Raw genomic sequence first — 21,473 nt, 5'->3', positions numbered from 1 at the left:
GGACTCACCCTGAGTGACCGGGTTTCCCACAACCACCAGGTGTGGGTTCAGAATCTCACTCTGTCACCCATGCTGGAGTGTAGTGGCGCGATCTCGGCTCACTGCAACCTCCACTTCCCAGGTTCAAGCAATTCTCTTGCCTCAGCCTCCCGAGTAGCTGGAATTACAGGGGTGCACCACCACACCCAGCTAATTTGTTTAATTTTTAGTAGAGACAGAGTTTCACCATGTTGGCCAGGCTGATCTCAAACTCCTGACCTCAGGTGATCCGCCTGCCTTGGCCTTCCAAAGTACTGGGATTACAGGCGTGAGCCACTGCATCTGGCCTGGTGTGGGTTCTTATGTTGGATCCTGTGATCTCTGGGAGGGCATGAATGGACTTCACAGGTCTGTAAGCCTGTCCCCACCTCCAATTATGCATATGTGCATATCTGCTCTTCTTTGGGGAAGGAGTCCATTGACGTTTCATTTATCTTTTTATTTATTTACTTTCTTTTCTTTTTTTTTTTTTTTTTTGAGACGGAGTCTCGCTCTGTCACCCAGGCTGGAGTGCAGTGGCCAGATCTCAGCTCACTGCAAGCTCCGCCTCCCGGGTTTACGCCATTCTCCTGCCTCAGCCTCCCGAGTAACTGGGACTACAGGCGCTTGCCACCTCGCCCGGCTAGTTTTTTGTATTTTTTAGTAGAGACGGGGTTTCATCGTGTTCGCCAGGATGATCTCGATCTCCTGACCTCGTGATCCGCCCGACTCGGCCTCCCAAAGTGCTGGGATTACAGGCTTGAGCCACCGCGCCCGGCCTATTTACTTTCTTTTCTTGAGATAGAATTTCACTCTTGTTGCCCAGTCTGGAGTGCAGTGGCGTGATCTTGGCTCACTGCAACCTCTGCCTCCCAGGTTCAAGCGATTTTCCTGCCTCAGTCTCCCACGTAGCTGGGATTACAGGAGTGCACCACCATGCTCAGATAATTTTTGTACTTTTAGTAGAGACAGGGTTTCACCATATTGGCTAGGCTGGTCTCGAACTCCTGACCTCAAGTGATCCACCCACCTCAGCCTCCCAAAGTGTTGGGATTACAGGCGTGGGCCACCGTGCCTGGCCTGAAGTTTCATTTAGTTCTTATGAGGGTTTCTGGCCCCAGAAGAGAAGAACCACAACCTGCATCTAAGCTACTGTTTCTGTTTTACACCAGCCCCTCACCCAGGGAGCCCTCTGGCCTTCTGTCCCCACCCACCCAGCTATCACCTTATAGCTTACTCCCCCCACCCTCTCTGTTCCCACTCTTCACCCCATGACCTCCACTCACCGCTCCCTGCACTGTTACCTTCTCCGAATATCTGTCCTTGCTCCCACACACCTTCTCTCTGCAGCACGCCTTTGCAGTGTCTTTGGTCTCTACTGTTGCACCCTGTACTCTTCCCTTCGCCCTCTGTGACTCCCCTCAAGCCCTGCCTCCGTGTTCTACCTTCCCTGGGACAGTGCCTTGCCTACCTTGTTCCTGGCTCTCTTCACTGGTGACCTGTGGATATGACAAAAAAGTTGAGGATGTGGGAGTAGGGGAGAGAAGAGTGGAGGGCGGAAAGCAGAAGAAGAAAGTGAAAGAAGCTCTAGAGGAAACCACAGGGCCTGTGGGGAAGGAGGGTCATTGCCGTGGTAGTGGTAAACCCTGGTTGTGGGGGAAGGGTATGGGTTCTGGCTATCCCATAGCCTGAGGCCGGCCAAGCCCACCCAGAGAAAGAGCCCCTCCTCTCCAATTGTCCCCTCCTAGCAGCTACACCTCTGCAATCCATCTGACATTTATTGAGCACCTACTGTAAGATGGGCACTTGGCTAGGTGCGGTGGCGCCAGCAGGGAAGCCTGGTAGAGCCAGTCCCTGCCCACAAGGAGTGCTCCTTCTGGTAGGGGAGATCGACCTGTGAACACAGATCTCATGTCTAGTTCCCTCTCAAAGCTCTTAGTGATCTGTATGGGCCAGGAGCAAATCCCATTAATATTTTCCTACTCTCCCTACAGGCTTCATCCTTGCCTTGGCTTCAGCTGTTGTTCCTGCGCTCTGCTTCTCCCAGTTCACATCCTCCACCCCTTTCCCAGGCTCCACTACTGTCTTGGCTCCTGGCTCCCCAATCACATGCTCTGAGCCTGGCCCTGTGCCTCTCTCTTCCAAGTTTCCAGCTGTCTGGACCTTGAATTTCTCAAAGCCTCTTCACTTCTCACCTCTGTCACTTCTCATCCCTACTAATTCTCTTATCAAGCCCTTACTTAGTATGTGCTAGGTAGTCTTCTAGGCAATTGATATGAATTATCTCTTTTAATTCTCCCGACAATCCTGTGAGTCTTGCTTGACAGATGAGAAAACAGCTGCAGGTGGGGTTAAGTAATTCAGCTAAGATCCTTAGTACAAGTAAGTAGTAGAGCCAGGATTTGAACTGTAGCAACTTGGCTCCAGAGCCTATGTAGTCAAGCACACTAATACAATGTATCCTGGGTTTTCAAAATGAACAAGTCTCTAACTTCCCGCCTCTCTACAGTACTTATTGCCTCTATTCCCTCCTATCATGTTCCTTCCTATATAAGTTAATAGAGAGATCATGAATTTTGGAGGCAGGCAGACCTGGATTTAAATCCCAGACCAGCTGGGTGTGCCTGTAATTCCAGCTATGCAGGAGGCCAAAGTGGGAGGATTGCTGGAATCCAGGAGTTACAGACCAGCCTGGGCAACACAGCAAGACTCTGTCTCAAAAATAAAAACATAGGCTGGACACGGTGGCCCACACCTGTAATCCCAGCACTTTGGGAGGCCGAGGTGGGCAGATCAATTGAGGTCAGGAGTTTGAGACCAGCCTGGCCAACACGGTGAAACTCCGTTTCTACTAAGAATATAGAATGTTGCCGGGCATGGTGGTGCACCCCTGTGCACCAGCTACTCGGGAGGCTGAGGCAGGAGAATTGCTTGAACCTGGGAGGCGGGGTTTGGAGTGAGCTGAGATCGTGCCATGGGACTCCAGCTTGGGAAACAGAGCAAGACCCTGTCTCAAAAATTAAATTAAATTAAATTAAAATTCAAAAAATAACAAAAATTTAAAATAAAAATCTTTTTTCTTCTTTTTTTTTTTTTAAATCCTAGACTAGCTACTTACTAGCTGTGGGACCTTGGGCAAAATTCTATATTTCCTGCTTCTAAGCCTCAATCTCCGCATCTGTAAAATTGGGACTTAGGGGAATATTAACCCCTATCTTATGAGGTTGTTGTGAGGGTTAATTATAGTATGTTACGTTCAACACATGACAGGAGTTCAATAAATGAGCTTCTTTCTTCCAGATCTCTGTATCATCCACTCCCTTGGCTCAGCCCCACCCCAATCTGCTCCACCTTCTAGATCAGTCACCCCCACCAACCCCAAATCTTCCCCACCCCAGGGAGTGTCACTTCCTCCTCTGCAGTCTCCCAGACCAGTACACAAAGGCTGCTGCTGCCGCCAGAGGAAGGGCTGCTCTGCACGCACCTGTGAGTACCAGGGCACCAGCCCTTCTGCCTCCTCTCCTTACAAGCCCAGTCCCACTTGGTCCCAACCTCTTGGGAAGAGGGCTCTGACCTAGATATCGAGGGTCCTGTCCAGACTTGAGAAAGGCTCTGAACTCCTTTCTGCATTCCTAAGATCCCCTGACCTGCTTCCCTCCTCCAGTTTCACAGCCCCCCCGACCCCCACTTCTCCCAAAGCCCATCCCTCTTGCATCAGTTTCCCAAGAGTGGGTCTGGAGGCAGGGATGTGTACAAGTGCTGTCATTCGAGTGCCTGCCATGTGCTAAGGATTATACTGAGGTAGGGTAGGTATACCGATTATCCTGAGGGAAGGTTCCCCCAACACCACCCCCAGCTGCCATCCCTAATGCTCTGCCTTCAGCTCAAACTTCTTCCTAATCGGCACCTTGGCCACAGACTTCACTCTCCTGGGACACTGAGGCCCAGCAGCTCAGTTCCGTTCCCTCGTTGTGACTCCCAGTGGGCAGCAGAGGGTTCTGCTTGACTTGGGAGGTATGGATGGGTTGGGAAGAGGCTCTGTTTCTCAGCTGCTGAGGGGGGCCACATGGTGTGTACTGGAGTCAGAATGGAGTCCAGAAAAATGGAAATAACCACTCGGTCCCAGGAAGAGAAGGGAAGACTGCAGAGTACCCCTAAGGAAAGAGAAATGGGATTAGGCAGAGCCCATCAGGGCTAGCGGAGGCAGAACACAACTTTTGATGGAGGTGGTACCTGGGTTGGAGGGAGGAAAGGAGGAAGCACAGCAGAGGTCTGGCCCTGCCCTGTCCTGCCCTGCCCCTAGTTCACTGGGTGACCCTGGCCTTGTGGGGAAAAGAAAGAGAGATCAGACTGTTACTGTGTCTGTATAGAAAGAAGTAGACATAAGGGACTCCATTTTGTTCTGTATTTGAGATGCTGTTAATCTGTGACCCTACCCCCAACCTTGTCCTTGCAAGAGACTTGTGCTATGGTGACTCAAGGTTTAACGGATTTTGGGCTGTGCAGGGTGTGCTTTGTTAAACAAGTGCCTGAGGGCAGGATGCTTGTGAAAAGTCATCACCATTCTCTTAATCTCAAGTACCCAGGGACACGTACACTGCCAAAGGTCGCAGGGACCTCTGCCTAGGAAAGCTAGGTATTGTCCACGATTTCTCCCCATGTGATAGTCTGAAATATGGCCTCGTGGAAAGGGAAAGACCTGATTATTCCCCAGCCTGACACCCGTGAAGGGTCTCTGCTGAAGAGGACTAGTATAAGAAGAAAGAAGGCCTCTTGACAGTTGAGATAGAGAAAAGCATCTGTCTCCTGCCCATCCCTGGGCAATGGAACATCTCGGTCTAAAACTCAATTATATATTCTATTTACTAAGATGGGAGAAAACCGCCTTAGGGCGAAAGGTGGGACTTGCTAGCGCAATGCTGCTCTTTATGCACTAAAAAGGTTTATGGAGATGTTTGCATATGCATATCAAGGCACGGCACTTTTCTTTAAACTTATGTCACAGAGATCTTTATTCATATGTCTTACTGCTGACCTTCTCCCTACAATGATCCTATTATCCTGCCACTTCCCTTTTTCTAAGATGGTAAAGATAATGATCAATAAATACTGAGGGAACTCAGAGACCGGTGCCGGCGCGGGTCCCCTGTATGCTGAGTGCCGGTCCCCTGGGCCCACTTTTTCTTTCTCTATACTTTGTCTCTGTGTCTCATTTCTTTTCTCAAGTCTCTCGTTCCACCTAACGAGAAACGCCCACAGGTGTGGAGGGGCAGGCCACCCCTTCATGGCCTCATGGAATTTAGGTTTCCATTTGTAAAAAGAGTGGGATGGAGTGAAGATTCAGCCATTCTATAGTTAGGAACAGAGGGGAAAAGGAAGTAAAACAGCCCTATGAAGAAGTGGAGCAGAGAAAAGCAGCAGAGAGATGCAACAGAAGTTTTGAAATGAAAGGAGCCAGAGAGAGACAGGGAAGCAGAGAAACAGGTGGCAGAACATGTATTCCCAAGCAGGGGAGAAGAGAGGATAATTGGGAAGAAAGGTAGAAAAGGGCTGTCCAGGGAGCCCCAGGGCCCCCTTTAAGGGGAGATGAGTGGGCTTGAGATCTCTGAAAAACCTATGTGGCAGCTGGGGCTCCACTTGTGAGAAATGAGTCAAAACCGGGCTTTGGGTTGCAGCATCTCCAGCCTCCCTGACCACAGGCACGCAGAGCAAGCAGGGCTGAGGTTACACTGAGGCTGAACTGGGGCCGGCCTCTCCCCGAGGGGTGGAGCCTCCGTTATATATGGCACCTGAGGTCACAGGTGGTGGGGAGCAGCACCAGGATGTTCAAGAACTCAGCACCCCACCCCTTTCCCACACTCTGTGCAGAGTATCTGGAACGGACTCTGGCCCAGGCTGAAGAAGATGCAAATGGTTTATGACGAGGGGTTAGTTGGCCTTTCTCATACACTGCTGATGGGAATGTGGACCCGTGCAAGCACCGAGGAGTTTATGTTGGCAATACCCACCAACATATATATACTTTTCTTAGCATGAGAATGTAGATGAAATACACACCAATATTGAAAATGATATCTATCTATTTATCCTGCATGTTCTCTGCTAGGGATTTATCCTACAGGTTCAGTTGCACACATGTGAAATGGTAAATACATGACATTTGGCTGGGGGAGGTGGCTCACGCCTTTAATCGTGGCAATTTGGGAGGCCGAGGCGGGTGGGTCACTTGAGCTCAGGAGTTCTAGACCAGCCTGGGCAACGTGGGGAAGCCCCATCTCTGCAAAATAATACAAAAATAATTAGCCAGGCATGGTAGCATGCGCCTGTAGTACCAGTTACTCAGGAGACTGAGGTGGAAGGATCCGTTGAGCCGGTGAGGTCAAGGCAGCAGTGAGCCATGACTGTGCCATTACACTACAGCCTGGGTGACAGAGCAAGACCCTATCTCTCAAATGAATGAATGAATAAATAAATAAATAAATAAATAAATACATTACTTTTCATTTCAGCGTTATTTGTCATAACGAACTAGAAATAATTTAAGGTCAGGCACAGTGGCTCATGCCTGTAATCCTAGCACTTTGGGAAGCCAAGGCAGGAGGATCACTTGAGCCTAGGAGTTTGAGCCTAGGAGTTTGAGACCGGCTTGGGCAACATAGCAACACCCTGTCTCTACAAAAAAATAAAAAAATAGCTGTACGTGACGATGTACACCTGTGGTCCCAGCTACGACGGAGGCTGCAGTGGGGAGAACCACTTGAGCCCAGGAGGTGGAGGCTGTAGTGAGCCATCACGGCACCACTGCACTCCAGCCTGGGCAACAAAGTGAGACCCTGTCTCAAAAGAAAAAAGAAGAAACAATTTAAATGCACATCCTTAGGGTACTGATTAACTGTGATATGAGGTATCCATGAGATGGAAAGCTTTATGGCTGTAAAAGTGAACAAGGACGTTCTTAATTTTCTCATGTAGAAAGATCTTCAAGAAAAGTAGTTACAGGAAAAAAAAGTGAAAAATTGTGTTTTCTACCATTTAAAGAATTGTGCCATTTGAGTCTACCCGGTGGCTCAAGCCTGTAATCCCAGCACTTTGGGAGGCCGAGACGGGCGGATCACGAGGTCAGGAGATCGAGACCATCCTGGCTAACATGGTGAAACCCCGTCTCTACTAAAAATACAAAAAACTAGCCGGGCGAGGTGGCAGGCGCCTGTGGTCCCAGCTACTCGGGAGGCTGAGGCAGGAGAATGGCGTGAACCTGGGAGGCGGAGCTTGCAGTGAGCTGAGATCCGGCCACTGCACTCCAGCCTGGGCGACAAAGCGAGACTCCGTCTCAAAAAAAAAAAAAAAAAAAAAAAAAAAAAAGCATATGCATGTTAATTTGTATATGCATAAAACAATCTCTAGAAAGATTATAAGAAACAAAGATAGGTTGACTCATGGCTGTAATCCCAGCACTTTGGGAGGCTGAGGTGGGCGGATCACTTGAGGTCAGGAGTTCGAGACCAACCTGGCCAACATGGTGAAACTCTCTCTACTAAAAACACAAAAATCAGCTGGGCGTGGTGGCTCACACCTGTAATCCCAGCTACTCAGGAGGCTGAGGCACAAGACTCACTTGAACCCAGAAGGCGGAGGCTGTAGATAATGCCACTGCACTCCAGCCTGGGCCACAGAGTGAGACTTTGCCTCAAAAAAAAAAAAAAAAAAAAAAGTAAAGAAAAAATAAAATAGTAATAAATGATATTCATTTAGGGTAGGTGTGGAAACTGGGTATGGCATATGGGGTAGGATTAACTTTTTGATTTTTAAAATGGTAAGATACACAAACATTTATCATTTTTACCACTTTTAAGTGTACAATTCAGTGGCATTAAGTACATTCACTAATTCCAGAACTTATTCATCACCCCAAAAATGAAACTGCCCATTAAGCAGTCATTCCCCATTTCCCCTTCCCCCAAGCTCTGGTAACCACTAATTTACCTTCTGTCTCTGTGGATTTTTCTAGTTTGGATATGTTCCATATGTGGAATCATACAATATGTGATCTTTCATGAATGGTTTTGTTCACTGAACATGTTTTCTGCTAGTGTACAATGTTTTCCACGTTGTAGCATGTATGTATCAGTACTTCATTGCTTTTTTAAAAATTATTATTGAGATCAAGTTTTGCTCTTGTTACCGGGGCTGGAGTGCAATGGTGCAATCTCGGCTCACTGCAACCTCTGCCTCTCGGTTTCAAGCAATTCTCCTGCCTCAGTCTCCCAAGTAGCTAGGGTTACAGGAGCCCGCCACCATGCCTGGCTAATTTTTGTATTTTTAATAGAGATGAGGTTTCACCATATTGGTCAGGCTGGTCTTGAACTCCTGACCTCAGGTGATCCACCTGCCTTGGCCTCCCAAAGTGCTGGGATTACAGGCGTGAGCCACTGTGCCCGCCCCACTTCATTGCTTTTTATGGTCAAATAACTTTCTGCTGTATGTATATACCACCTTTTCTTTATCCATTCATCAGCTAATGGACATTTGGGTTCTTTCCACCTTTTAGCTATTGTGAGTAGTGCTGCTGTGAACATTTCTGTACAAATTTTTGTTTGAACACCTGTTTTCAATTCTTCTGGGTATATACCTAAGAGTGAAATTGCCAGGTTATAGGGTAATCCTACGCTCAATTTATTGAGGAACCAAACTGTTTTCCACAGAGATTGTACTACTTTACATTCTTTACACGGTAATATATAAGGATCCCAATTTCTCCATGTTCTCATCAACACTTGCTGTTTTTCATTTTTGGATGATAGTCATTCTAGTAGAAGTGAAGTGGTATCTCATTGTGGTTTTCCTTCCTTCCTCCCTCCCTGCCTCCCTCCCTCTCTCCCTCCCTCCCTCCCTCCCTCCCTTCCTTCCTTCCTTCCTTCCTTCCTTCCTTCCTTCCTTCCTTCCTTCGAGACAGGGTCTCACTCTGTCGCCTAGCCTGGAGTGCAGTGGCCCGATCTTGGCTCACTGCAGCTTCTCCTTCCCGGGTTCAAGCGCTTCTTGTGCCTCAGCTTCCCGAGTAGCTGGGGCTACAGGCATGCACCACCATGCCCAGTTAAGTTTTGTATTTTTAGTAAAGATGGGAGTTTCACCATGTTGCCCAGGCTGGTCTTGAACTCCTGATCTCAAGTGATCCACCCACTTCGGTCTCCCAAAGTGCTAGGATTACAGGTGTGAGCCACCACACCCAGATCAGTGTGGGTTTCATTTGCATTTTCCTAATGATTAATAGTGTTGAGCATCTTTTCATATGCTGGGTGGCTGTTTGTCTATCTTCTTTGAAGAAATGTCTTTTTAAGTCTTTTGCTCATTTTAAAAGTTGGGTTGTCTTTTCGTCGTTGAATTGTAAGAGTTCGTTATAGATTAAGGATACTCATCTGATATATAATCTGCAAATATTTTCTCCCATTCTGTATGTTGTTTTCACTCTCTTGACATTGTCTTTGATGCACAAAAGTTTAAATTTTTGATGAAGTCCAATATATCTATTTTTCCTTTTGTTGTTTGTGCTTTTGGTATTACAGGTAAGAATCCATTACCAAGTCCAAGATTATGAAGATTTACCCATATACTTTATTCTATGAGTTTATAGTTTTAGCAGTTATATTGAGGCCTTCGATCCCTTTTCAGTTAACCTTCGTATGTGGTGTGAGGCAGGAGGGTCCAACTTCATTCTTTTGCACGTTGAAAGCACATTTTTTTTTTTTTTTTTTTAAGAAAAAGTGGTAGCGTGTGCCATCACACCCGGCTAATTTTTGTATTTTTAGTAGAGATGGGGTTTCACTATGTTAGCCAGGCTGGTCTCGAACTCCTGACCTTGTGATCTGCCCATTTCGGCCTCCCAAAGTGTTGGGATTACAGGCATGAGCCACGAGCCACTGTGCCTGGCCTTATTTTTTTTTTTTAGATGGAGTTTCGGCTGGGCATGGTGACTCACGCCTGTAATCCCAGCACTTTGGGAGCCTGAGGTGGTTGGATCATTTGAGGTCAGGAGTTTGAGACCAGCCCTGCCAATGTGGTGAAAACCTCTCTCTACTAAAAATAACAAAAACTAGCCGAGTGTGGTGGTGCATGCCTGTAGTCCCAGACACTTGGGAGCCTGAGGCTGGAGAATTGCTTGAACCTCAGAGGCAGAGGTTGCAGTGAGCTAAGATGGCACCACTGCACTCCAGCCTGATTGAGACTCCATCTCAAAAAAACAAAACAAAACAAAATAAGACAGAGTTTCACCGTGTTGCCCAGGCTGCAGTGCAGTGGCGCAATTGCAGCTCACTGCAGCCTCTGCCTCCTGGGATCATGTGATTCTCCTGCCTCAGCCTCCTGAGTAGCTGGGATTACAGGCATACACCACCACACCCGGCTAGTTTTTGTATTTTTAGTAGAGACAGGGTTTCACCAAGTTGCCCAGGCTGGTCTCGAACTCCTGACCTCAAGTGATCCACCTGCCTTGGCCTCCCAAAGTGCTGGGATTACAGGCATGAGCCACTGTGCCCGGTCCCAGCCCCATTTTTTGAAGACAGTTTTTCTCATTGAATGGTTTGGCACCCTTATTGGAAATCAATTGGTCACAGAAGCACAGTTTATTTCTGGACTCTTTCAATTCTATTCCATTGATGTATAATATATGTGTATCCTTATGTCATCCTTATGCCAGTACCACACTGTCTTCCCTTTTTTTTTTTTTTTTTTAAGAGACAGGGTTTCACTCTGTTGCCCAGGGCAGAGTACAGTGACACGATCATAGCTCACTACAGCCTCAAACTACTGGGTTAAAGCTGTCTTCCCACCATGGGATTATAGGCATGAGCCACTGTGACCAGCCAACGCTGTCTTGATCACTGTAGCTTTGCAGTACGTTTTTTTACAAGATTATTTTGGCTATTTGGGGTTCCATGCAATTCCATATAAATTTTAGGATCAGTTTTTCCATTTCTGCAAAAAAAAGGGCCAATGGGATTTAACTTTTTGACTTATGAAGCATGGTAAACGAATTACCTGCTCATTTAAAAAAATTAACATGTTTTTAAAAATCAGGAATCTGCTTGGCTTTCCAAAAGGTCACTCGAAGAATTACCCTGCCTCCAGGCTCTTTCTTCAATCTAGATTATCTTTGTGCAAAGTACAGAAAATAGAATTTTTTTTTTTTTTTTTTGCCAACACTGGCCTTCTTTCTCCCCTTATCCCAGACCTGCAGAGAGTTCTTGTGGTCTAATCTTCATTCCTCTTGCCACCATGTCACCCAAGTAGAACTATTCTTCCTTGATACTTTCACACACTCCCTCATCTGTTCCAGCTTTCTTTTCTCTAATTCCCACTCACTGACCCTCTTCTCTTATTTAGAATCCAAGATTGTAAAAGCTGCAAAGTATGTCAGATTATTTATTCAACTCCTCCACTTTGCAGATGTGGAAACTAAAGCCCAGAGAGAAAGTCTGACTTGCCACACAGCCAGTGAGTGACTGCAGCAGTACCAGAATCCGGTCTGTTTTCTGTTTGGTTCTACTACCATTACGGCTTGGGATCTCGGTAAATAGAACTGGGTGCAGACTTTAGCGCTTCCAGGCCAGTCCCCAGATCCTTTAGTAGGCCATTTTGCCCACCCTGGTCACATGAAGTCTGCACACAGGAAGGACAGATCTCCTCTGAGGTCCCTATTTTATTTATTTATTTATTTTTTTGAGACGGATTCTTGCTCTGTCACCCAGGCTGGTGTGCAGTGGTGTGATCTTGACTCAATGCAACCTCTGCCTCCCGGGTTCAAGCGATTCTCTTGCCTCAGCCTCCTGAGTAACTCAGATTACAGGTGCACGCCACCATGCTCGACTAATTTTTGTGTTTTTCGTAGAGATGGGATTTTGCCATGTTGACCAGGTTGGTCTCGAACTCCTGAGCTCTAGTGATCCACCCACCTCGGCCTCCTAAAGTGCTGAGATGACAGGCATGAGCCACCACGTCTGGAGGCCCCTACCTTTGCCTGATACCTGCTCCTTCCCATCATTTTGAAGAAACTGCTGAATCCACAGGGGAAGTGAAACTATGAGGGGAGATAAAGTGTTGGGGTAGAGTTTTGAGAGTGATAACCACAAGCTAAGTTTAGAGGACTGAGAGCTGAGGGTCCTCCCTGAGGACGCACATGTCCCCCTTTATATCCTATTACAGGGCATGGTGGCTTTGCCAGTGGTCCTTGTTTTGCTGCTGGTCCTGAGCAGAGGTGAGAGTGAGTTGGACGCCAAGACCCCATCCACAGGGGAGGCCACAGAATGGGGGAATCCTCACCTGTCCCTGCTGGGGTCCTGCCAGCCAGCCCCCTCCTGCCAGAAGTGCATCGTCTCACACCCCAGCTGTGCATGGTGCAAACAACTGGTAAAGATGGGCCTATGGCCTTTGAACCATGTGTATGTGTATGTGTATGTGCAGCCTGGATATATGTGTGTGATTGTGTGGGCACATGTATGATTTTCTAGGAACACTCCAGAGTCTCACGTGTGACTGAGTTTGTGCACATAGGACTCCTGTGTGTGGCTATATGTGTGTGCATACACATGCATGCAAATTTCCTGTGCACTTAGGATTATGTCTGTATCCATTTGCTTGTGTATATATGGAGAGAATTTGTGACCATGGATTGGGAGAAAGTACGTACTTGTGGGAATTCATGCTTGTGTATAGGTAGAGGGAGCTGTTGTGTATGTAAACATGTGAGAAAGGTACTAGCCAGTGAGGGCTGCCATAACAAAATACCATAGGCTGGGTGGTTTAAGCAACAGGAATTCATTTCTCCTAATGTTGGAGGCTGGGAAGTCCGAGATCAAAGTGCTGACTGATTTGGTTCCCCAGTTAGGGCTCTCTTCCTGGCTTGCAGACTGGCTACCTTCTCGCTATGTCCTTACATCGTAGGGAGGGGGCTGGAGGATGGGGGGTGGGAACTGCCTCTGTTCTTGTAAGTGCACTAATTCCATCATGAGGGTTCCACCCTTAGGCCCTCATCTAAACCTAGGTACCTCCCAAAGGCTCCATCTCCAAATGCCATCACATGGAGGGTTAGGGCTTCAATATAGAATGGGCTGGGAGTGGGGTGGGGTAGGGGTGCAGAGTTCAGTCCATAGCAGAAAGTGTGTAGTTAGATTTCTAAGTCTGTGTTTTGGGTGGAGGCATTCTGTTCCTGGGTGTGTAGTAGCCTATGACTGGACAGGTAGAAAGGGGAGGGGTGGAAGTATATGGGCTTGAGGGGGACTGGAAAGGCTTAAGCTACCTAAGTGGCCAAGAAGGATGCTAGGGTGCAGGCGTCTCCCTGGTTCTTCAAACAAAGCTGTTGCTTGTTTATGCTTGAAAGAGACAGAGCTCATGGAGCAGCAGTGCAGGAGGGGCGCCCAAGCTGGGACGGGGGCAGGTCTGCCTCTCTCAGGGGAAGATGGAGGGTTAGATCAGTGTGGGAGCCCAGATAAGAGATGAGGGCAAATTCACATGGAAGCAGAGCTACAGATGCTAAGAGGATCCAGGAGAAAGGCACACAGTGACTCTGAAAGGACAAGAAGGGTAGATACTGAGTCTGCACAAGGCAGAGAGGCAGAGGTGCCAGGCTGGAGCTGGGAAGCTGGAGCTCTTGAGGTAGTCAGGTCTGTGTCTGGCTTCTCCAGTCCCCAGACCAGGAGCTGACACCCAGGGCAAGCTGAGAAGCCACTCTAACCATTTCCTTCCCCTGTGGCTTCCCAACCAGTCTTAGGGGTACCAGACATATTATGGTGGTAGGACGCCTCCTCTTCTGTTCTTATCCTTTCCATTCCAAGGAGCTGTGGGTCTTAGTCTGACCACCTTCCCATTTTGGTGTGAGCTTGCTGGGAACGCTGGCCTAGGAGGCAAGGCCCCCATTTTTTTGTGGTAGTGAAGTCTCTAAGATCTCAACAGGAAGTCTGTGGCTCTATTGGGGAGGAGAGGGGTAGGTGACTAGGGCAAGGGGGAGTTGAGATAAGCGGAGGGGTGGGGGACTGCTATAGGAAGTGGGGCTGTGACAAGGAAGAAAGGACCGGAGTTCCACAGGTTCATGCCTGTAATCCCAGCACTTTGGGAGGCTGGGGCAGGAGGATTTCTCGAGCCCAGGACTTCGAAACCAGCCTGGGCAAAAAAGCAAGACCCTGTCTTTACAGTTGGTTAAAAAAAAAAAAAAAAAAAGAAAGAAAGAAAGAAAGAAAAAGGCGTGGTGGTTCACGCCTGTAATCCCAGCACTTTGGGAGGCCGAGGTGGGAGGATCACTTGAGGTCAAGAGTTTGAGACCAGGCTGGCCAATATGATGAAACCCCGTCTCTACTAAAAATACAAAAAAGCTGGGCGTGGTGGCACAGGCCTGTAGTCCCAGCTACTGGAAGGCTGAGGTATGAGAATCACTTGAACCGGGGAGGTGGAGATTGTAGTGAGCAGAGATAGCACCGCTGCGCTCCAGCCCTGGGTAACAGAGTGAGACTCTGTCTCAAAAACAAAACAAAACAACAACAAAAAAACAGAGTTCAAGGGTAGCTCTGGTGAGGAGGAGGAGAGGGAATCAGGGACTCAGGGAATGGACTGGAGGTGGGGGCATTAGAGGGGGCCGAGTTTGCAGGGTGTTTTTGGTAGCGGGGCCTGGGGCCTGTGTAGGACCGGGTCCCGACGCGCCTTTTCTTGCTGAGCAGAACTTCACCGCGTCGGGGGAGGCGGAGGCACGGCGCTGCGCCCGACGAGAGGAGCTGCTGGCTCGAGGCTGCCCGCTGGAGGAGCTGGAGGAGCCCCGCGGCCAGCAGGAGGTGCTGCAGGACCAGCCGCTCAGCCAGGGCGTCCGCGGAGAGGGTGCCACTCAGCTGGCGCCGCAGCGGGTCCGGATCACGCTACGGCCTGGTGAGTTAGGGGCGGCGGGGCCAGGCCAGAGGTCTAGGCTGGCGTTCCAATGTGCTCTGCTGACCCGCCCGCCACCCACCCCCCAGGAGAGCCCCAGCAGCTCCAGGTCCGCTTCCTTCGTGCTGAGGGATACCCGGTGGACCTGTACTACCTTATGGACCTGAGCTACTCCATGAAGGACGACCTGGAACGCGTGCGCCAGCTCGGGCACGCTCTGCTGGTCCGGCTGCAGGAAGTCACCCATTCTGTGCGCATTGGTGAGCCGAGGGCTGCCTCTCGCCCTGTTAGCCCTTGCCTGTTCAACCACTGCCTTAGCCTCTGCCAACATCCTGGACTCACAAGGGCCCCAATTTGCCCTCCCAGTTGTTGACAGGCCTAGCCAGGCCACAGGTTCATTCCTCCATCTTTCCCTAAAGACACCCATCTTCTAGGTCAGAGCTGGAGAGGACTCCAGAGACAGTCCGTTTTACAGGTCTAGCTGAGACCCAGCGTCTGGAGACTCTCTGGGCCTGGACAACTGCCCTGAGCCTACCAGCCTGGAACCTGCCCTGATGCAAGTCTCCTTGGGCAAGGCCTAGATGCCACTGTCCCTGGCACCACATTCTGTGCCAACTCTCCTCTATTCAAATTTCCTTCCTTTGCCTCATGCTGCTACCATATCCTATACCCGGGCCTTCTTCCGCCTTCTGGAAGTTCCCATTTGCCCTGGGAGTTGTGTCCTCCTCTTAATGTCCTCTACCTGCCACTTCCCTGAGCCAGTGGTCTCACTGCTTTGCTTGTCAGTTACCGGGTCCCTGTCCCAGGGTGCACCCTCTCCCATCACCTCTTCTATGACCGTCCGCCCCACCCCACTTCCCATAGAGCGCTCTCGTGGGTCCTCTGTTGCTGCCCTGCGACTTCTGGCACAGCCTTCATTCCTCTCCTCTCCCAGGTTTTGGTTCCTTTGTGGACAAAACGGTGCTGCCCTTTGTGAGCACAGTGCCCTCCAAGCTGCGCCACCCCTGCCCCACACGGCTGGAGCGCTGCCAGTCACCCTTCAGCTTTCACCATGTGCTGTCCCTGACGGGGGATGCGCAAGCCTTCGAGCGGGAGGTGGGGCGCCAGAGCGTGTCTGGCAATCTGGACTCGCCTGAAGGTGGCTTCGATGCCATTCTGCAGGCTGCACTCTGCCAGGTGAGGAGGTGGGGCGGGGATCTGAGCCTGGAGGTCTGTTTGGGAATGGGACTGCCCCTTATGGTTGTATAGTGCACAATTCTAGGGGGTGCCATTCATACCATAGTAGGTGTAGTTTGTATACTTATTTTAACAATTACCTAGTGGGTTGGAGTAAAATATCTTGAGGAGAGTATCTTGAGGAGAAGGTATGTTTTTCTAATTCACAAGTAAGCCTCCACTAGCAGCAGCCTTCTTTGGGGGGACTGGGGAGAGCAGGAGGAAGCAAGCTACTGGAGGCAAGGGGATGGACAAGCTGACTCAGAGTGAGGCTTGCCACATTCTTGGCTCACAGAGCTGGCCGGGGTGGCTCAAGGGTCATGCCCAGGTGCATAGCCTACCACCCCCACTGTACCTCAGGAGCAGATTGGCTGGAGAAATGTGTCCCGGCTGCTGGTGTTCACTTCAGATGACACATTCCATACAGCTGGGGACGGGAAGTTGGGTGGCATTTTCATGCCCAGTGATGGGCACTGCCACTTGGACAGCAATGGCCTCTACAGTCGCAGCACAGAGTTTGTGAGTCCCTATAGTCACCCCGCCTCTCCCCATTTGAGCCATACCTCTTTCCTTCCAGGACTCCCACTCCCAGCCTTACAGTCCTCACCAGTAACCACCCTGTAGACACCTGCCATCTTCCCCAGCAGTTCCTCCTTTCAGCTGCGGCGACAGGACACACCTTTGTCACCCCATTCCCTACCTCATTCCTATTCCATAGCAAGCCTCCAGGGCTCCTCCAGCTGGTGGAAGCTTGGTTCCTGGATTCCCCAGGCTGAGGGCACCTTGCATGTTGTGGGGGAGACCTGTGGGGCTCACCTTGTCCCTGCTCCCTGCCCCAGGACTACCCCTCTGTGGGTCAGGTAGCCCAGGCCCTCTCTGCAGCAAACATCCAGCCCATCTTTGCCGTCACCAGTGCTGCACTGCCTGTCTACCAGGTGAGAGCTGTCTACATGTCAGATCCCCAGCCCTACCCCAGCCTTTCTCAATTCCCCCAAAGATCCATTCTCTGTCCCCCATATGCCCTCCTTCCAGACCCCCAGGAGCCCATTTTCCTAGAGCTGTGACCTACCATTTCCCTTAACTCCCCATAACTCAGGAGCTGAGTAAGCTGATTCCTAAGTCTGCAGTTGGGGAGCTGAGTGAGGACTCCAGCAATGTGGTACAGCTCATCATGGATGCTTATAATGTGAGGGGCCAAACGAGGGGGAGATGGTGAGGGTGGGCACTAGGGAAAGGTGGAAAGGGGCCCTTGGTTGGGTGGCAGAACTAAGGGGAAATGGTCACTTTTTGGTCTAACATTCCACAGCTCCTACCTATAGTCTGCATGTGGCTGTCATTAATTGTTCAATCTTACATTCATAAATCTTAAACATCTGACATGCAGAGAGCATGGAGCTCAGATCCCCGCCCCACCTCCTCACCTGGCAGAGTGCAGCCTGCCAGGAAAGTTTCAGTCACTGAGCTTTTATTTCACGCACCCACCATCCTAGGTGTACATACTGTTTCTACTTCATTTAACCCCGTCAAAAAGCCTTGCTTCGTAACTGTTACCATCCCTCTTTTACAGAGGAGGAAACCCACACAAGGCTAAGTGACTTGTCCAAGGTCACAAAGATAACAAACAGAAGGGCTGGCATTTTTCCCCAGTCTGTACATAAACAATGTGAGATCTGGAGCCTGCTTTCACTATGTTTATAAATAATTCAGAGCTATTTTTCACAAGAACCATAGAATTTTACAGGTAGAAGGAACCATAAAAACTCTTAGTGGTTTAGGTCTTATCTCTGCAACTAGGCTGTAGGCTTCCTGATAACGGAGCATCTCCTAAACCTATGGCAAAAAAATCTGAGACGGTATCAAATTTCCCAAGACAAACTCGGTAATGAATTTGCCCTTTAGACCTGGCATGCACCCAGGTTATGTGTCCTGATGTGGGGCTTCACAAACATGGTCTCTGCACTGAAATGCTGTATTAGAGGCCTCTGGATCCTGTATACTCTATGCAAGGTTCTCATGGGTCCTCCCTCCAGAAATGCCTCGACTGGGCAGAATGTAAGGAGCCCCAGGTGGCAGAGGGCAGGGTGCTGGCAGAACTGGGAACACCTGGAGAGGACATAAGGTGGGGGTGGGGTCCTTTCCTGCCGTCACGTGGTTATCCACTTGCTCTCTTCCCATAGAGCCTGTCTTCCACTGTGACCCTTGAACACTCTTCACTCCCTCCTGGGGTCCACATTTCTTACGAATCCCAGTGTGAGGGTCCTGAGAAGACGGAGGGTAAGGCTGAGGATCGAGGACAGTGCAACCATGTCCGAATCAACCAGACGGTGAGAGCCAGCAAGCACAGGCAGAAGGCGGGCGGGCAGGGGGAGGTGAGAGTGGGAAATTAAGCAGGCAGGGAAAGATGGGGGGCAGGAATGGGGAGTGATGGGAGAGCTTGGGGTAATCCTCCATCCATCCTTCCTGAAGTAGTCTGAGTGGCAGGTAAAGTTTCTAGGAGTTGGGTGTTACCATGACCCCATCTCTTCATTTACTAAGGGGTGAGGTTCTGGATGATCTAAGGGGTGAGGTTCTGGGTGAGTTTGGTGTGTGTGTGTTTGTATAACCATGGCCTGATTCCTGCCTACCCTGTTCTTAGGTGACTTTCTGGGTTTCTCTCCAAGCCACCCACTGCCTCCCAGAGCCCCATCTCCTGAGGCTGCGGGCCCTTGGCTTCTCAGAGGAGCTGATTGTGGAGTTGCACACGCTGTGTGACTGTAACTGCAGTGACGCCCAGGCCCAGGCTCCCCACTGCAGTGATGGCCAGGGACACCTACAATGTGGGGTATGCAGGTGAGAGCCTCCTCTTCCCTTCACCCAGCTGGCTGCCAACAAATGACCAACCCTGGCCCGTATTCCTCCGCTGCTTTCCATTCCCCCCACAAGAGTATCCTTGACATCCCTAGACTCCCCACTCAATTTCATCCCTTCAAGCTTCCCAGATATGTTCAGGCCCTCCCCTTGACTGGGGCTCCCTCCACTCTCTCACCCCTCGTCGGTGTTCCACTGTACTTATTCCTTCAGTTGTCTTTCTCCAACTCTTGAGAACTTGGGTTTAGAGGTTCCTGGGAGAGACAAGTCAGGGGTGATCAAACCCTCTGACCTACTTTCCTCCTTTGCCTTCCCCTCCCAGCTGTGCCCCCGGCCGCCTAGGCCGGCTCTGTGAGTGCTCTGAGGCTGAGCTGTCCTCCTTAGATCTGGAATCTGGGTGCCGGGCTCCCAATGGCACAGGGCCCCTATGCAGCGGAAAGGGTCAGTGCCAATGTGGACACTGCAGCTGCAATGGACAGAGCTCTGGACATCTGTGCGAGTGTGACGATGCCAGCTGTGAGCGACATGAGGGCATCCTCTGTGGAGGTACCTTGGGGAGAAGGGCAGGGTCTGAGAGGCCTTCCCAAGGCACTTAGGCTCTGGGAGTCTCCTGGCATGGAAGGCAAATGTCAAAGATTCTGGTGTATGGGTTAGAGGGTGTGTTTGGCATACTTGAAAAAGACTGGATGCATGTGCTTGTGGTGCCATGTGATGGCCAACTGTGTGTGTGGAGTATGGTTGTCACCCTCTGCATGGCTCTACCCCAGGCTTTGGTCGCTGCCAATGTGGAGTATGTCACTGTCATGCCAACCGCACGGGCAGAGCATGCGAATGCAGTGGGGACATGGACAGTTGCATCAGTCCCGAGGGAGGGCTCTGCAGTGGGCATGGACACTGCAAATGCAACCGCTGCCAGTGCTCGGATGGCTACTACGGTGCTCTATGCGACCAATGCCCAGGCTGCAAGACACCATGCGAGAGACACCGGTGAGGCCTCAGGTCTTGCATCTTGGGAGCAGGGGCACAGTGGGGCTTGTTGAGCCACTCCCATCTGCCTACTCTCCTTCCTGCTTGTAGTTGGGTAAAGGGCATTGGGTGACAACTACCCAGCCGGTAACTTATTGGCATCTACTGCATAGGGACTGTGCAGAGTGTGGGGCCTTTGGGACTGGCCCCCTGGCCACCAATTGCAGTACAGCTTGTGCCCATACCAATGTGACCCTGGTCTTGGCCCCTATCTTGGATGATGGCTGGTGCAAAGAGAGGACCCTGGACAACCACTTGTTCTTCTTCTTGGTGGAGGATGACACCAGAGGCAGGGTCGTGCTCAGAGTGAGACCCCAAGAAAGTAAGTGGTCAGGGATGCCACAAACCCTGGAAGTTTGATGGGCAGGGTCTCAACTCTGGGGATGCAGAGTGAAGATAATGGGAAACAGGCTGGGGGCTGAGGCAGAACTGTGAATCCAGAACAAAGGCAGAGGTGACTGAGCAAGTGGATAGGTCTAAGGCCCTGGGCAGTAAGAATAACCCTGGACCTTGCTGGGTTCCCTTTGCTTTCAGTGACAGGGTTGGACAGGCTGGACACACTGTGAACAACTGGTGATCTGTCCCTATGCTCCAGCTCCCACAAGTGTGTCTGGTTTCTTGTTCACAGAGGGAGCAGACCACACCCAGGCCATTGTGCTGGGCTGTGTAGGGGGCATCGTGGCAGTGGGGCTGGGGCTGGTCCTGGCTTACCGGGTCTCGGTGGAAATCTATGACCGCCGGGAATACAGTCGCTTTGAGAAGGAGCAGCAACAACTCAACTGGAAGCAGGTGAAACTTCCTGGTTAGGCCCCCTTTTAGCTGTCTCCCCACCACAAGCCCATCCCTGATTCCTCCCACTCGGTTCCCCCAGCGCCTGGCACATGTAACCAATCCCTCTGCTAACTTCCATCAGCTCCTAGGATTCGGCTCAAGACTGGCCTCTTAGGTCTAGAAAGGGGACAAGGAATCCTGGGATTTTTGCTCATAATCTGCAACATCTTTCCTCAGGACAGTAATCCTCTCTACAAAAGTGCCATCACGACCACCATCAATCCTCGCTTTCAAGAGGCAGACAGTCCCACTCTCTGAAGGAGGGAGGGACACTCACCCAAGGCTCCTCTCCTTGGAGGACAGTGGGAACTGAAGGGTGAAAGGAAGGGTGGGTCTGTAAGACCTTGGTAGGGGACTAATTCACTGGCGAGGAGCGGCCACCACCCTACTTCATTTTCAGAGTGACACCCAAGAGGGCTGCTTCCCATGCCTGCAACCTTGCATCCACCTGGGCTACCCCACCCAAGTATATAATAAAGAGTCTTACCTCAGACCACAGCTGTCACTTTTCTTTACCTCATCAAGGCCAAAGCAGGCTGTTTATAGCCTGGACCTCGGGAAAGTTCTTGTCCATCTTTCTCCTGCCACCTGAGGGCAGGGAGAGGGGCCCAAGCGCGAATGTGCAGGAGACTCCTGAG

General features: G+C 50.3%; 1 protein-coding gene across 10 annotated transcripts; it reads left to right on the top strand.

Moving 5' to 3' along the window:
* The first annotated feature begins 577 nt into the window (after nucleotides 1-577).
* On the top strand, nucleotides 578-21,328 carry ITGB7 (integrin subunit beta 7). Of its 10 annotated transcripts, none has more exons than XM_037997060.2 (17): nucleotides 578-3,504; nucleotides 11,458-11,534; nucleotides 11,900-11,925; nucleotides 12,214-12,417; nucleotides 14,718-14,919; nucleotides 15,006-15,176; nucleotides 15,851-16,092; nucleotides 16,492-16,650; nucleotides 16,971-17,066; nucleotides 17,228-17,317; nucleotides 18,309-18,455; nucleotides 18,767-18,960; nucleotides 19,301-19,524; nucleotides 19,746-19,965; nucleotides 20,118-20,326; nucleotides 20,633-20,793; nucleotides 20,918-21,022. In XM_037997060.2, the coding sequence occupies exons 3-17, from the start codon at nucleotides 11,902-11,904 to the stop codon at nucleotides 20,948-20,950; spliced, it is 2,376 nt and encodes a 791-aa protein (XP_037852988.1). In that variant the 5' UTR covers nucleotides 578-3,504; nucleotides 11,458-11,534; nucleotides 11,900-11,901; the 3' UTR covers nucleotides 20,951-21,022. The 10 variants fall into 10 exon arrangements, with proteins under 10 accessions (XP_037852988.1, XP_072876875.1, XP_072876876.1 ...); XM_037997058.2 differs by having other exon boundaries at nucleotides 3,419-3,504; nucleotides 21,013-21,328; XM_073020774.1 differs by lacking the exon at nucleotides 11,900-11,925 and having other exon boundaries at nucleotides 580-3,504; nucleotides 20,918-21,328.
* Nucleotides 21,329-21,473: the final 145 nt, after the last annotated feature.

Source organism: Chlorocebus sabaeus, chromosome 11 (genome assembly GCF_047675955.1).
Source record: "Chlorocebus sabaeus isolate Y175 chromosome 11, mChlSab1.0.hap1, whole genome shotgun sequence".
In the NCBI taxonomy this organism is placed as follows: domain Eukaryota; kingdom Metazoa; phylum Chordata; class Mammalia; order Primates; family Cercopithecidae; genus Chlorocebus; species Chlorocebus sabaeus.
Note: the sequence above shows the minus strand (reverse complement) of the source record. Positions and strands in the feature narration are given on the sequence as shown.